The sequence below is a fragment of the Camelus ferus genome, chromosome 32 (assembly GCF_009834535.1).
Source record: "Camelus ferus isolate YT-003-E chromosome 32, BCGSAC_Cfer_1.0, whole genome shotgun sequence".
Lineage (NCBI taxonomy): Eukaryota > Metazoa > Chordata > Mammalia > Artiodactyla > Camelidae > Camelus > Camelus ferus.
In genome coordinates this window covers 2,743,926-2,758,908 of record NC_045727.1, presented here as the reverse complement: position 1 = coordinate 2,758,908, position 14,983 = coordinate 2,743,926, and the positions used below count along the sequence as shown (strand labels likewise).

Sequence of the window (14,983 nt, the reverse complement as noted above, 5' to 3'; positions counted from 1 at the left end):
CTACCCCCTCGTTTCACCTCTGCCCTCCACTCTTCTGCAGCTAAATCGGCCTCCTAATGCTCCAACTGGCAGGATATTGCTGCTTCAGGATCTTCACATATGCTGTTCTCTTCCGCCCCTGGAGACCAGATCCTGGCTCTTTGTATTGCTAGTTCAGGTCTCAACTCAAAAAATGACCAACTAAGAGAGACGTGAACTTATGTTTGCTGAGTGCCTGTTCTCTTCACTCAAATATAAGATTCCATGAAAGTTAACATTTTCTTGGAATCCCTCAGCCTAGCGCTTAATAGGTGCGCAGCAAACTTACTGGATGAATGTATTACCTAGCACCCCTGCTTATGTGTCAGATGATGCTAGTGAATTGTAAGTGAATGAATTGGACAAAACAGTTCAAAAATCCCTACCCTTAAAAAAAAAGAAAAAAGAAAAAAAAATCCTGCCCAGAGCATTCTCATATTAAAATTGCAGCCCCTGCACTACCCGTGCCCCCTTTCCCTGCTTTATTTTTTTTCCTATACATTTATCACTTTCTAAGCTATTATATTACTCCTTGCTGTTCGCGTGTCTTCCCCACTAGAAAGTAAGCTCCAAGAGGGCAAGGGATTTTGTCCACCTTGTTAACCGCCCTACCCTCAGTGCTTAGAACAGTGTTGGCACCCAATAGGTGTTCAATAAATACAGAATGAATTAATTCTAGATCACAGTCCGCTCTTTTTGCTGCAGACCTTGAGCCACCTAGTTCCAAGGGGAAAACGGGCCTCAGGAGGCGCTTAGAGGTGACCTCGGGTGGCCCGATCCAGGAGTCCCAGCTCTGGGAGAAGGGCCATCCGAGCAGCTGAGGAAATGCGAAGCGCCAGCAGCAGGAGAGCGGAGAGGCGGGGCAGCTGGGCCGCTTCCAGGAAGAGGCGCGGGCGCTGGCAACTCCCGGCAAGGGACTGTGGGCGGTGCTGTCCGGTGAGATGAGTCACATGACTCGATTTAGCCCCGCCCACCCCCATCTTGGGGGTGGGCGGGTGGGCGGGGACTCATGCAAATCAGCCTGGGGCAGCGGCCAATCGCAGCGCGCGCCGGGGGTCCGGGCCCGGGATCCGGTACGCTGGCCTGGCGCGCAGGCTCTCGTCTTTGCCGCCTCTGGCTTTTTGCGAGTAGCGCGGCGGGCCTTAGAGCTGGGGCTGCAGTTGCTTCCTCGGCTTCCTCGTCCTCGGCGGCCGGCCAGGTCAGGCCAGACCCGCGCGCGGTGGGCAGCCGGTGGCTGCCTCAGGCGGAGGCGGAGGTGCGGTGGGGGGTGGGGGCCGCCGCCTTCGCAGGCGTCCGGGCCGGCCCGCGCCTTTGCAGCGTGCTCCATGCATCCGGAGCCCGCCCCGCCCCCGAGCAGCAGCAACCCCGAGCTTCCCCTCAGCGGCGGCAGCACCACCAGCGGCAGCCGCCGGAGCCGCCGCCGCAGCGGGGACGCGGAGCCCCCGGGGTCGCCACCCCCGCCACCCGCCGTCACCTACCCGGACTGGATCGGTCAGAGTTACTCCGAGGTGATGAGCCTCAACGAGCACTCGATGCAGGCGCTGTCTTGGCGCAAGCTCTACTTGAGCCGCGCCAAGCTCAAAGCTTCCAGCCGGACCTCGGCTCTGCTCTCCGGCTTCGCTATGGTGAGCTCGGGCCGCCCTGCCCTGCCCCCTCTCATGTCTTGGCCTCTGCCGCCGCAGCCCCGACGGAGCCCCCAGGGGCGAGGGCTAAGTGGCCTGGGGGTGAAGGGAAGAGCTGGAAGAAAGCTGTCGTATGCTGGAGGGGGGTAGAGGTGCTGGACCTGAGACGAGGTGGGCGGACTAGCCATACCCGATGTAGGAGATTGGGTGTCATATAATTGTCCAGGGTTGGGGGGCTCAGGTGCCTTCAGGTGTGCAAGCTTGATGCAGCAAGGAGGGCGAAACAGCAGGATCCTCGAAGCAGATCTGTAAGAAGACAGCCCTGACGTACGTTCAGAGGGAAAGACAAGTAGTCTGTTCTCTTTGGGAGCAGGTGTCAGGAGGTTGGGAGGAGGACCCTTGAGCCATCTCTCTTGTGCCCTCACTCTTGAGGCCAGAAGGCACTGGCCAGACTCTTTTATTACCTAGTAGGGGGATTTCCTGACACCTTTCCCCTCCCCCATTTTCCAAGAGCCTCAGCCTGGGGGTTTGATAACCACTCCCCACTCTTTCTTCTCCAGAAACTTGCCACTGAGTCACTGGGTGTGGGGGAGGAGGGTGGGACATGTTCCCGTTGAATGGGCTCTTTCTTGATGTAGGGGTAGGTTTAGTTTCCTCTCCCGTTGGGGGCTGGGTTGGCAGAAGAACAAGCCTCAGAGGGATGGGTAGGTGAGGCTGCAGGTTTGCCTGAGACATAGCCGGGAGGATGCCTTCAGGCTGGGAATCTTGGAGTCTTCCAGAGCCGGGAGCTACAGAACAATTCATGATTACCACTGTCAGTGACATCAGCCTGTGTGAATGGGGTCTGCCCCCTCCCAAGACATCTAGAGCCCCGGGCCAGCGAGTGAGCTAAGCTCTTGGCCTTGAGGGAGGGAGTGAAGATACCCTTCCCTTTTGTTTTCTTGAGAAGGGAGTTTGTATGATCCTCTCCCTGTGCTCCACAAACAAGCAGGAGACGCATTGTTAGAAGCCCTAAGCAGGCCTGAGAGCACACCCGGCTGCTGTGCAAAGGCCAGGTGGTTGATGGGGGAAGAGCCCTCCCAGCTCTGCTGCCTGTGTGAGCTCAGACAAATCCTTCTGTGGGCCTGATTTCTGAATTGGTAAATGAAATCTGCTATTCGTAAGTTTCTCTGACTTTAAGGATTTAATTGAAGGAGTACTTGGAAGGAGATGAAATAATGTATGTGAAAGGAATTGGCACTCTAGATTTTAGTCTGGGTCTGTTCTGTCAGTCTGACATTTACCGAGCACCCACTAAGAGCTGGGCACCATGTGAGTTTCCTAACTCCAACACTAAGTCCTGAACCACCCTTCGGGGTGGTTTTGTCATGGGACTTTCCCAAGGCCACACAGCTCACCTGCTGGAGCAGCATTTCAGCCTGGGTCTGCTGGCCTCCAGAACTCTCTTGGGCGCTTGTGCTGTGTGTGGTGTCTGGAGTGCTGATCAGTGTCCAGCCAGGGACATGTTAGGACCAAGCCTTTCAGGGGATGAGAAGAACAGCAGAAAGGCTACTTTTAAACAAAATAAAACGTTAGTTAGGTGGAAAGGAGTGACACCAGTGGCTGTCGGCTCTTCATGGCAGTGTGTGGGTGGGATGCCCGTTCCCCTTTTTCTTGGGGTCATAAATTCATCGCTGCCCAGGCCCCTTGCCACTCCAGGAGAAACGAGGAGCCGATGAGTGACGCTTTCCTGCCTTCTCGAGTCCTCTCTTAGAAGCCGGGCCTTCTAATCAAATGTCACCTCCCTCTTCCTCTTGCTAAAAACAGTGCGGGGAAGTCGGGCAGCAGGGGCAGACAGGCAGCTGGTGGGCCTTGGCTCACACCGACTGCCTCTTGAGGACCTTTATTTTACCCAGTCAGGGTGAGGAAGGCTTCTTGGCTCCACTGGTTGAAATCCCCAAAGTTCTGCCGACAGGGAAGGGCTGAACCCTATGACAGCCTGTGTTCTGGGGAAGCAGTTACAAGAGAGTAACTGTGAGTGTGGAGATCTGTGGGGATGATGGGTTAGGGTGGGGTGAGGGAGGGGCTCAGCAGGGTGGGTCTGCCCGTGCCCCACCCCCACCACAGACGTCCAGCCTTGTGAATGAGCCTCGGAGAGGAAGGGGTGCTACGTAGCCCAGCGCCATGGAAACAGAGTGAACAAGTTTCCTGGACTAATCTCCCTTGGCCTGTGATTCAGCACAACCAACTTCCTGCCCCCAGAGGGCTTCCTTCTTAGAAACCTGGAAACCCAGAAGAACTGAGATGATGTGACCTTTGATCTCCAGGGGTGGGAGAGCTGGTGAGGATGCCAGGCTCACCTGCTCACAAGATGGAGGGGCTCCAAAGGGCCTGGAGAGGATGGAAGGACTCCCCTTTCACAGGGAAGAGGGCCTGGCCCGGTGCCCTGGTGTGCTGGGGAGGTGGGCTGTAGAACCTCAAAGAAGTGGCTTTACTCTTTGGGGCCATTTTTCTCACATGTAAAAAGGAGATACATAGCCTGCTTTCCTGTGGACTTGCAGGAGAATGCGTTACAGGGTTTGAATGGGCCCACGAAGGATTGAGGAGTTTTCAGGATCTGATGATACACACCTTAGCTGGACCCTTTTAGTCTGCAGACCAGATTCCCACTCCTGATGGCATTTCTCAAAACAGTATGCCTTGTCTGGGCTCAGCATTCAGACTCCAAAACAGGGGGCCCTGCATGTAGCCCATGATCAGCATCCTGCAGGTGCTCCTTGAGCCGAGGGTGCCCTCGTGGGCTATGACTCGGGCCATCCATGCCTCAGTTTACCATCTCAGCGAGAGGCAGCCAACCTTAGCCTGACCCTGGCCCCTATGGGGCTGTGGCGAGCACACACGGCAATCTTGGTTTGCTGGGGAAGGCGGGCTGTAACATTAGCCTAAGCAGAAGATAATTGGGAAGGTCAGCCTGCTGCCGTAAACAAAATGCTTTCCATGACCTGGGATCAATTATTTTTGGATTATCTGCCTCCTCAAGTTCTCTGCCCGCCAACACCCTTTTGTTCCCAGGTTCCAGAGCGGGTTCAGAAGCTGCTTGGAATTTCTCTGAAAATGGGTTGGAAGGAAGGGCTCAGATCATAAGACATCATGCAGCCTCTGTTACATGTTCGGAGTTCAGGGGTCACGGAGAGGAGAAAGAAATTACTGTTACTACTCATGGTGCTAATCACTAACGGTGATCATTGCTAGTGTTGACTGGGCCGTGCTAAGTGTTCTCTTGTACCACCTCTTGTGATCATCACGCAACCTGGTGAGTGAGGGCAGGTGCTGGTCCCCGATGAATGACTAGTCCGAGTTTACGTGGCTGGACCCGTTTCTTTCATTCTTTTTTTTTTTTCTTTTAATTATTTCGGGGTGGGGGTGATTCGGTTTATTTATTTTTAGAGGAGGTACTGGGAATTGAACCTCATGCATGCTAAGCATGTGCTCTACCACTTGAGCTATACCCTCCCCACTCACTGTTAGTTAATCCTCAGGACAGCTCTCAAAGATGGGAAAACTGAGGCCCAACAGAAGCTCACAGAGGTTCTGGTCACGCAGCTAGTAGATTTCAAGCCCTGGTCTGTCTAACTTGGAGCCTTTTCTACTCAACCACCCTCTCATGCCCCCTATAGCTAGTTGGTAACTGGGCCTTTGACATCTTCCGGATGTGCAGTTCTGCACTCTGGGCTGTGTGTAGATGGAATTTTGCTGAATGCCCCAAGGGGAGGGCACTCCCTGCCTAGCTGAGAATCCTTCTGTAAAACTTCACAAGTGCCTGCGGCACATTGCTGGAATTTTCAGCCAGGATCTGTGTTGAGCTCTGCTGGTTTCAGATCCAGGACTGGTGCCGAACTCCAGGGCTTCCCAAAGTGGCACTGTGGTAATCGGTGCTAGGGAAGAGTTCCCCTGGAGAAGTAAAACTGAGAGAGTTTAAACAAGAGCAAGTTTCTCTCTGGTGGAATTTCTGGGGATCCTTTAATGTGCTTCCCGGAAGAGATGCCACGAACTCTTTTCTTCAGAGGAGAATCTTCCGAGACTATGATTTGACAACCTTCTTTGGGAGCATTGGTCTAACCCAGGAATCGGCCAACTTTTTCTGTAAAGTAAATATTTCTAGCTTTGCAGGCCACACAGTCTCAGTGGTAGTAACTACAGGCATCCCCCACTTTTTGAAAGTTCGCTTTATGCCACTTCGCTTTTACAGAAAACCTACATTAGTACCTGTTATTTGCTAACCTGAAAGAAGCCCGAAAAGGATTTTTATTTTTACCAAAAAAAGGCAAAAAGTGAAAATAGCTTGCAGCGTTTGCTTTGCCGTTAAAAGAGGCAGCGCACACCCCCGGGGGCGAGAGGGGGGCCTCCAAGCTCCTTTCCCGGGAACCGCACTCAGCATCTCAACATCAAGACACCATATCTCCATATCTTTGAGCTGTGTCTGTGAGCATCTGTGCTTTAATCTCGATCTATCCATGCATTTGTTAGCAAAATATCTCCTAAAGTAATTGCCCCGTCCCTTTAGGCCATTTCAGCTTATGAAAGATTTCAGAGGCACACTGTAGGGAAAGGCCTATATTCAATTCAGCCATTTTATTTGGGGGAGAGGTAATTAGGTTTATTTATTTATTGTTGTTCTTTTTTATTTAATGGAGGTGCTGGGGATCGAACCCATGACCTTGTGCTTGCTAAGCATGCCCTCTACCACTGAGCTATGCCCTCCCCCAATTTAGCCATTTTAGCTAGACAGCAGCTACAGACCCTAGGTAGGTGAGTGGGCGTGGCTGTGTGCCAGTAAAACTTAATTTGCAAGAACTAAACTGCAGGCCACTTTGGCAACCCCTGGTCTAAGTGGTAGTCTCCAAACTTAGGAGTGCACACTCCTCAAAAGATTGTCAGCTTTAGGCTCCATATTTGTACATATACATACGTATACATACTGTGCGTACGTGTGTACATATATGTGTGGTTATGTGTGATATTTGTGCTAGTAAAACATGAGTATTAAAACATACATAAAAATACAGTATTGAAAAGTTTTGAAAGGATGAGCTAAAAAATGAATGTCATTAAAGTTCTCATAGGGTCTTTGGATTTCCAGTGGGTCACATAGGATTGTCTGTCAAACCCTTTAGAGACTCTGGGCTAAAATACCTAGAGGGCAAGCCTTGCCTTCATTTATTCCTTTAATAATTATTTACTGAGGGTCCTCGAGGGACGAGGCCCAGAGCTGGAAGCTGGAGAAACAGGGAAATAGATTGGAGGGAACCAGACTTGTCAGTACATCTTCGCGACGTGTTTGGCAAGCGCAGTGTGGAGGAGCCTTGATGGAAGGACACTTATCACACCTGAAAATACTTGCCTCAGTGTTGAGTGCCTGTCAGTCTCCCCGGGCAGGGATTTTGCTGTTTACCTGCCTTCTCTCCAGCAGAGCCCCAGAGTCCTCCAGGCACATAGTAAGTTTTTGATCAAAGTTTTCCGTGAATGGCCCTGTCCTCACCTGGGAGGCCATGGAACGGGGTGGGGGGGTGTGACTTGGAAGGTGAAACCTGATGAGGTCAGAATTAGCCAGATGAAGAGAAAGTCCTGTTCTCTGCCCCTCCCCCCAGTCTGCAGGTTCAACCTGTTAGTGGCTGCGACAGAAAGTGAGCCGCACATTTTTTTTTAATGGAATAAGAATGGAATGACAGCAGCACGCATCACGTGTGGTGAGAGCAGCTGCATTAGCGTGCTTTAAGGATAATTATTGTTTGGGGAAACTTGTTTCTGTTACACTCGGCTATATGTCTATTTATGGAAACATGTGGTATACTGGACTATAGTGGTCAAAAGAGTTTGTAAACTGCTAAACTAGGCCTCAGTCCTCTCTTAATAGATGGTTTGCATCTGAGGTGGGGCCAGCAGGCTCAGATAGCCCTGGGTGACTACGGCTTGGCAGCCCTGGGGTTCCAGGCTGCAGCCTCCCATCTCCTAAGAAGAGGGCATGAGAGAAGCCCAGGCTTGGGAAAGGAGTGTTGCATCTCCCAGCTGTCAGCGCCGGGGTCAGGCGGGGCACCGGAGGGCTGCCTCAGAAGGGCCTGGCCTCCCCCGTGCCAGGTGGCGGGGTCTCCATGGAGCCCAGCAGGAATGAGGAGAGGTGTTTGGCATCTGGGTGTGGTGGGCAGATGCCCGGCAAAGCCAGCCAGGCCCCACCCTTCTTAGGATCATAGGAGCCTCTTGGCTACTGCTTGAGGCTTGGTGTCCTGGGGAGGGGAGGTGGTGTCTGTGGGCCCGAGCGAGGTGGGGCTGGCCATCCCTCACACTTTAGGACCTGTATGGCCAGGTTTAAGCAGGCCCGTGGCTGGCTGGGAGCTGTTTATTTTGGGTTAACGGCCCAGCACTCTGGCTATATTTACCTTGTGAAGCTGCGTGCAATCTGATCTGATGTGATCTCTCTGGGACTCAGCTGGGGCCCTGGGAGTCGCCTGCCAGATTCCAAGAGGCCCCTCTGGCTTTACCCTCCCTACCCTTGGGGAGATTTCCAAAGTGGGACACATTCTGAAAAAAGCAGTAGTTCTTATTCCTGTGAACAGTTTTCATCAGGATCCATGATTTGTGCCAGCCATTCCTTCATGCAGCCCCGTGATCCTGAGCTTGGCCCCCAGTGTCGGAACGGTGCATACAGCCCACTCACATGGTCCAGATTCTGGGAACTCTAGGTTCTGGCGAGGACAATGGGGTTTCCTCTGGAGCCTGGCAGCGGCCCCTGGCCTTCTCAAAAGGCCCAGCCTCCCCTCCAGTCCAAGACCCTGGGGGAAGGCTGGCCAGTTCTGGGTTCCCCAGGCCAGGTATGTTGCAGTAGCTGATTTTTCTGGTCCTGGAGCCTGTGGGTGTGACAAGTTGTGGGGCAAGGGTGGTCTCTGTCCTGCCGAGGTAGCCATCTGCCAGCTGTGCTTTGGGGCACACATCCTCCTTGTGCCCTGGGTTTGGAGCTGGGGCAGCCTCGGGAAGGGGCAGCCCAGGTCCAGAATGGGGGTCTGAGCCCCTCACCCTCCCTGGAAGGCAGAACACAGACGCACGGGGTCAGCTGTCTCCAGCCTGAGTTGAGGGCATCAGGGGCTGTTTGTCTTCCAAGTTCAGCCCTGCGTTTTTCTTTTTAGCTAAGATTTATTGAGCACCTGCTGTGGGCTGGCCCTTTGTTAAACACTTACATGTCAAGACCTCATTTAATCTCCTCAGCCACCATCTTCATTGGTCCGGATGGCTAGAACAATACCACAGACTGGGTGACTTGTAAACAACAGATACTTATTTCTCACAGTTCTGGAAGCTGGAAATGCAGGATCGAGGTGCCAGCAGATTCCATGGCTGGTGAGGGACTGGCTTCCTGTGTCCTCCCTTGGCAGGAGGGGTGAGGGGGTCTCTTTTATAAAGGCACTAATCCTATCACGAGGGCTCCACCCCCATGACCCAGTCACTCCAAAGGCCCCACGTCCTAACACCATCACCTTGGGGGTCAGGATTTCAGATATGAATTGAGAGGGTACACACACAGTGTCTGTGAAGGCAGAGTTGAGCGAAGTACCATTACCTGCTTCGTACACGGGCTTTAGGCATGAGTGGACATGAGTACAGATCCCACCACTCAGCAGCAGGATGACCCTCAGGACAGCTGACTTTACCTCCCTGAGCCTCAGTTTCCTCATGTGTAAAAGAGGAATAATGGTGTTGCTAATAATCACTGACACTTTATTAAGTGTAATATATGCCAGATCTTATTCTAAGGACTTTGCAGTCATTAATCCATAGACTCCTCATAACAGCCATCAGAAGCAGGCCCCTGGTTTATAGATGGGGAACCTGCGGCCCAGAGAGGTCTCCAGCTTTGTAAGTGAAGGAGCTGGTTCCCTCTTAATGGCTGGATCGAGGGGGAGATACTGGATTTAAGGGAGCATGTTGGTTGCCCACATATGTCTCCACTGTATGAACCCCCAGCCCCCAGCTTAGGGTCTCATGCACCTAATGGGTCTGTACATTTCCAAGGAGTGAATTAGTAGCCAGTGGGCCTGGGGCAGCTGAGCAGCAGGCTCTCCTGCTCGTCCCTTCTTGGGTTTCAGGTTCCGGGGCAGCGGGCCAAAACAGGAAGAGGAAGTGCTGGGGGTGGGGAGGTGGCAGGAGGTATGCCCTGCTGGGGGGGTGCCCCCCTTTTGCAGTGCAGTCAGGCCTAAGGGCAGAGCCCAGGGGTGCAGACCTTAACCCGCTGTGCCCTGGTGGCCTGCCCTGAGGCCCCACGTCCCTCACTAGCATGTGCTAAGAAATTTCACGGTTGGCCTTAGGCCACCAGTGATCCTAAAAATGGTCAAAATCCTCATGGCACTGCCCCAGATTTATACGAGCTTGAAGCATTTTGTAAACTCCTGGGCTGAAAAGTTCATACAGTCATCAATTGTGGGAGTTCTAACACAGAAGTCTGTGAATCCTGTTGAAATTGTCTGAAAAGTCCTATGACTGTACACACCAGGGTGTCTTAAGGAGTACCCGATATTTTCACCAGACTCTCAAGGTGTCAGACCCCAGATCAGCTCTAGACGGTAACCTTAATCTTGCCATGTCCCCTCCTTTTTCAGAGACAGAGGGGATGAACTTGACCATGGTCACCCAAAGAAGCCCAGTTCTGCAGGAAGATAGAAGCCCAGAGGGCTTTGTAGAGAGACAGTAGGATTGAGGATGAGGTTTCTAAATGGAATCATAATAATGATAAAGCTCACTTTTTTGAGCATTTACTCTGTGCCAGGGACTAAGTATTTGACATGGGATTAACTCAGTCCTCACGACAACCCTCTCAGTTATGTACCATTATTTCCATTTTACAGATGAGGAAACTGAGACCCAGAAAGTTGAAGGAACTTGCCAGAGTCACAGCCTAATAAAGGGCAGAGCAGTCAGGGCTCAAAGCAGACAGCCTTACTCCAGAGCCCGTGCCCCACACTGCCTCTCTGGGCCATAGGAAGGCTGCCAAGATACAAGAAATTAAAGCAAATAGGGCCAGGCATTACAGCAAGAGAGTTGGGAAGGAAGGAGCCGCCCCCATCCCCAAAAGGGGACAGGTGTGGGACTAGAGGGGACATTTCAGCATTAGACTTCCCCCCTCTGAGCCTGGCCCATACATAGCAAACCCTTTGTGAAGGGTCACTACCCTTAATGGTATTGCCACTGGCCCTCGCTGCCCCAGTCCTTCTGGCCCCAGCAGGCAGACCCTGGCAGTGTGCCCACCGCCCGCTTCTGGTGGCCCAGATCTGATGAGCTGGCTTCTTTACATGGGGGTGATTTGCAAGGCCCAGGTGAGAAGCAGCAGGGCAGCGGGCCCCTGCTGACCCTAGATCCATGGGTCTCCAGGAAGTGGGGAGCAGCTCATGCGTCAGCTCTGGGGCTCTGAGCCCAGAGCTGGGGCTGGGGGAGGGGATGGCCCCAGGGCTTGCCCTGTAGCACCGGGCCACGGCCTACCTCTTCTGGGAAGCCCCTCTTGGTTCCTTCTCAGTTGGTGCACTGTGTTCTCAGAAAGGGCCTGTGCATGACCTGGGAGGGCCTTCATCCCTTCACCACATCCCTCTCCTTGTCCCCAGATCAGGGCATGAAGAAGCCTCTGCTTGGAAATAGGAGTGTGGTACCAACAGAGAGGGTACCTTTTTTTTAATGTAAACTTTTTTTTTTTATCATAGTGAAATATATATAAAACGTACCATTTTTAACCATCTGTGGTGGTTACCATTTGGGAAGCATTGGCCATGTACCTGGAGCTCTCATTTAATTGTTAAAATAATCCTATAAACTAATATGATACCCTTATTTTACAAATAAGAAAATTGGGGCTCAGGGAGGTTCAATGACTTTCCCAAGGAAACACAGCTTGTGAATAGCAAAACTAGGATGCAAATCCAATCAGCCTGGGCTCCAAGCCTGCTTTATTCACCAATACTTTCTGCCACTTCTCAAGCCAAAGTGGGGGGGTCTTTTATCCCCATTATTCAGATATGGAAACAGGCTCAGAGAGGCCAAGTGATTTACCCAGGGTCCCAGAGCTTGATGGGAGGAGAGCCTCAGTGAGCCGTGACAGTCCCGTCACTCAGCCCCTCCTCTCCCCCTCCCCCCAGGTGGCGATGGTGGAGGTGCAGCTGGACGCTGACCATGACTACCCGCCTGGGCTGCTCATCGCCTTCAGTGCCTGCACCACAGTGCTGGTGGCCGTGCACCTGTTTGCGCTCATGATCAGCACCTGCATCCTGCCCAACATCGAGGCTGTGAGCAACGTGCACAACCTCAACTCAGTCAAGGAGTCGCCCCATGAGCGCATGCACCGCCACATCGAGCTGGCCTGGGCCTTCTCCACCGTCATTGGCACACTTCTCTTCCTGGCCGAGGTGGTGCTGCTCTGCTGGGTCAAATTCTTGCCTCTCAAAAAGCAGCCAGGCCAGCCAAGGCCCACCAGCAAGCCCTCTGCCAGCGGCGCAGCCGCCAATGACAGCAGCGACAGCAGTGACAGCAGTGGCGGCATCACCCCGGGCCAGGCTGCCGCCATCGCCTCCACCACCATCATGGTCCCCTTTGGCCTCATCTTTATCGTCTTTGCTGTCCACTTCTACCGCTCACTGGTAAGCCACAAGACGGACCGACAGTTCCAGGAGCTCAACGAGCTGGCCGAGTTTGCTCGCCTGCAGGACCAGCTGGACCACAGAGGGGACCACCCCATGACCCCTGGCAGCCACTTTGCCTAAGCCCCCCCTCTAGGGTGGGCACTTCAGAGCTTTGGCCTTAACGCCCTTCCCCACGACCTTGTCCTGCCCCAGCCCAAGGACAGCCTGCGCAGGGGGCCAGGCTCTCATCGGGGGCAGAGCGTGGAGGGAAGAGGCTTTTTTAAAGAGAAATGACTGCACTTTGAAACTTTCCTCTAAGAGAATAAGCACTTCCTGATCTTCCAGCTCCAGGTTCACCTCCTGTTTGGAGGCCACTGATGGGAGCCAGAGCGGGGACAACGGTCCCTTTGTCCCTCCTCCTCCCCCATACCAGTGCCACCTGGATGCCTCCTGTCCTTTTCGTCTTGATCCCCCCCACCCCCGTTCAGGGTCAACTGTGTGTGTGTGCGTTTGTGAACACAGAAATATACTCATAAGGGACACCTCCTCCTGTGTCTGTATTTGTTAGGTCTGGACCGCCCGGTGTTACTTCTCCCAGTGCCCCAGTCAGGTGAGCCCCTGAGCAAAAAAAAATTTTACAGCATTTTCTGAGATTTCAAACGTACCCAAAAAGTTGCATGAACAGTAACTGAAATAGATACACAGTCAGTTCTTATTTGCAGTGGTTATGTTCCATGAAGTCACTGTGAACACTGAATTACTGAACCATCGCTCCTAAGAGGAATATGGAGTTAGCTTCTTATGAGCCTCTGGTCCCAACATTTTTGTCAGCCAGTCAGTATGTAGACTTGTTTTATATGTGTTTCTTTTTAATGACCCCTTACTTAATACATGTTGATTCGTTAACGTTGGACTCATGGCCAACAGCCCTATCACTCATGCTTACCTGAAGCTTACGTAATGTATGTTTTTCCCATAAGGCACATCACGGCCTTCCTGTGCTTCGGCACTGCCCTTGGGGACCATTTTAAAGAGTGAAATCAACAAAAAGCACAGAAATGTGGGAAAGTGTAGCACTATTTGTGAAAAGGATGCTTATTTACAGCGTGAGCTGAAACAAGAAGGCAGGGGGTCACCTTGTTTGACCACAGCAAGTAGGCAAATTCACTGAAACCGTGAATGAGGAGGATGCTAGTATGTTCCCCCCATCCCGAGGCATATGCACCAGTTGCAGATTTCTTCCTAAGTTATTCTTCTGTGTAACCACATGTCAATGATTGGATTCAGGAAATTTGACATTTATGTGATACAGTCATCTAATATGTGTATTTTCAGTTTCCCTCTTGTCCCGGTCATGTCCTTTCTGACAGTGATTTTTCCATCCAGGATCATGCGTTGTATTGAGTTGTCATGTCTTTTTAGTCATCTTTAATTTGAAACAACCCGTCTTTGTTTTTTGTAAACATCAACATTTTTGAGGAGTCCAAACCAGTGGTTTTGTAGAATGCCACCTATGTCTAGTTTCCCTGAAGCTTTCTCATTATTTTGATCACGTTGTGCCTTTTGGCAGGAATTTTGATCTCCATTTTGCAGATGACAAAAATCGATGACCAAAATGTGTAGGTAACTACTAGGCAGAATTTGAGCCTGGAAGTCTGGCCCAGAGCCCCAGCACTCACTAATCTTACATAGGCTGATTCTGGCTTTGCTTAAGAAATTGAGAGATCCAACAGCAGCATTGCCAGGCCCACCTTCTCAAGAAGCAACAATGAACAGGAGCTGAGCTGCAACTACCTCTTCCCCAGGAGATGTGTTTGCCTCAGTCCCCACCACTCCCGCTTGTCTCACACCAGTCCAGCTTCATATGTTAACTTGCCTAGCCCCTGTGGGTCTTTGATTTGAGAGCTTTGTTCTGTCCCACAAGCCTGATACAGAAAGTGGTTTTATAAAAATAAAGTGCTCTGGCTGAAGTGAAAGTTGGGGGAAAGTGTGGCCTTAAGCTCTTGTCCTTCTGTGCCTGCTTGGACATGGCCAGCAGCAGCTTCCTGGGCTGAGTGAGGAAGGGGGCCCTCCTTTACCATATAACACATCTTGCCTCCATCCCACATCTCATGCACTGGGAGCCACACTCCCCTGTACCTGGATGGCCTTCTGACTGGGTGGGACTGAGTAGGATGGGGCAGGTCCCCCAGTGTGAACGTCCCTACTGCTCCCCAGAGACCTGGGCTTCTCCATGCACCCCCCTCCCTGCTTCTGCAGAGACCTGGGATCCACTTGGAATGATTTCTGGGCTGTGCCTCTAGTCTTTGGGTTTCTTCCCTAAACTTGCCTGAGCTAAGAATCATCAGATTGGCTTGTAAAATGCAGATTTCCAAACCCTTGTGCGGATTCCATTTCAAGCTGGTTTGGGTGTGTCTCTGGAATCTCTTTTTAACAAGCACTCCAGGTTCTCAAATGCAGGCAACTAGGGAAACAGTTAAGAACACAGTCTGGTGGGGAGGGGATTGAAAAAAACCAATCTCTTTAATTTCAGTTTTATGCTTTGAATAGATAATACATTTACAAATTCCAAATACAACAGTGAAAAATTGCTGTTTCTCCCCTGTTCCCAGGTTCCCAGTTCTCCCTGGAGATAACCATTGTTGCCGGTTTATTTTGTTCCCATCTAGACAGATTTATACATAAACAAGCACACACCCTACATTTTTCTGACAA

At 51.9% G+C, this 14,983-nt stretch overlaps 1 protein-coding gene across 2 annotated transcripts; it reads left to right on the top strand.

Annotated features, from left to right (window-relative positions):
* Positions 1-1,012: 1,012 nt before the first annotated feature.
* Positions 1,013-14,244, top strand: ORAI1 (ORAI calcium release-activated calcium modulator 1). Of its 2 annotated transcripts, none has more exons than XM_032471408.1 (2): positions 1,013-1,216; positions 11,789-14,244. In XM_032471408.1, the coding sequence occupies exons 1-2, from the start codon at positions 1,028-1,030 to the stop codon at positions 12,407-12,409; spliced, it is 810 nt and encodes a 269-aa protein (XP_032327299.1). In that variant the 5' UTR covers positions 1,013-1,027; the 3' UTR covers positions 12,410-14,244. The 2 variants fall into 2 exon arrangements, with proteins under 2 accessions (XP_032327299.1, XP_032327298.1); XM_032471407.1 differs by having other exon boundaries at positions 1,088-1,643; positions 11,789-14,239.
* The last annotated feature ends 739 nt before the right edge of the window (positions 14,245-14,983 follow it).

What these genes read in the sequence shown, in the direction of transcription:
- ORAI1 (XM_032471407.1), top strand. Translation starts at nt 1,344, where the DNA reads ATGCATCCGGAGCCCGCCCCGCCCCCGAGCAGCAGCAACCCCGAGCTT. An exon ending in TGCTCTCCGGCTTCGCTATG is followed by an intron (nt 1,644 to 11,788) that starts GTGAGCTCGGGC and finishes CCCTCCCCCCAG; the next exon opens with GTGGCGATGGTGGAGGTGCA.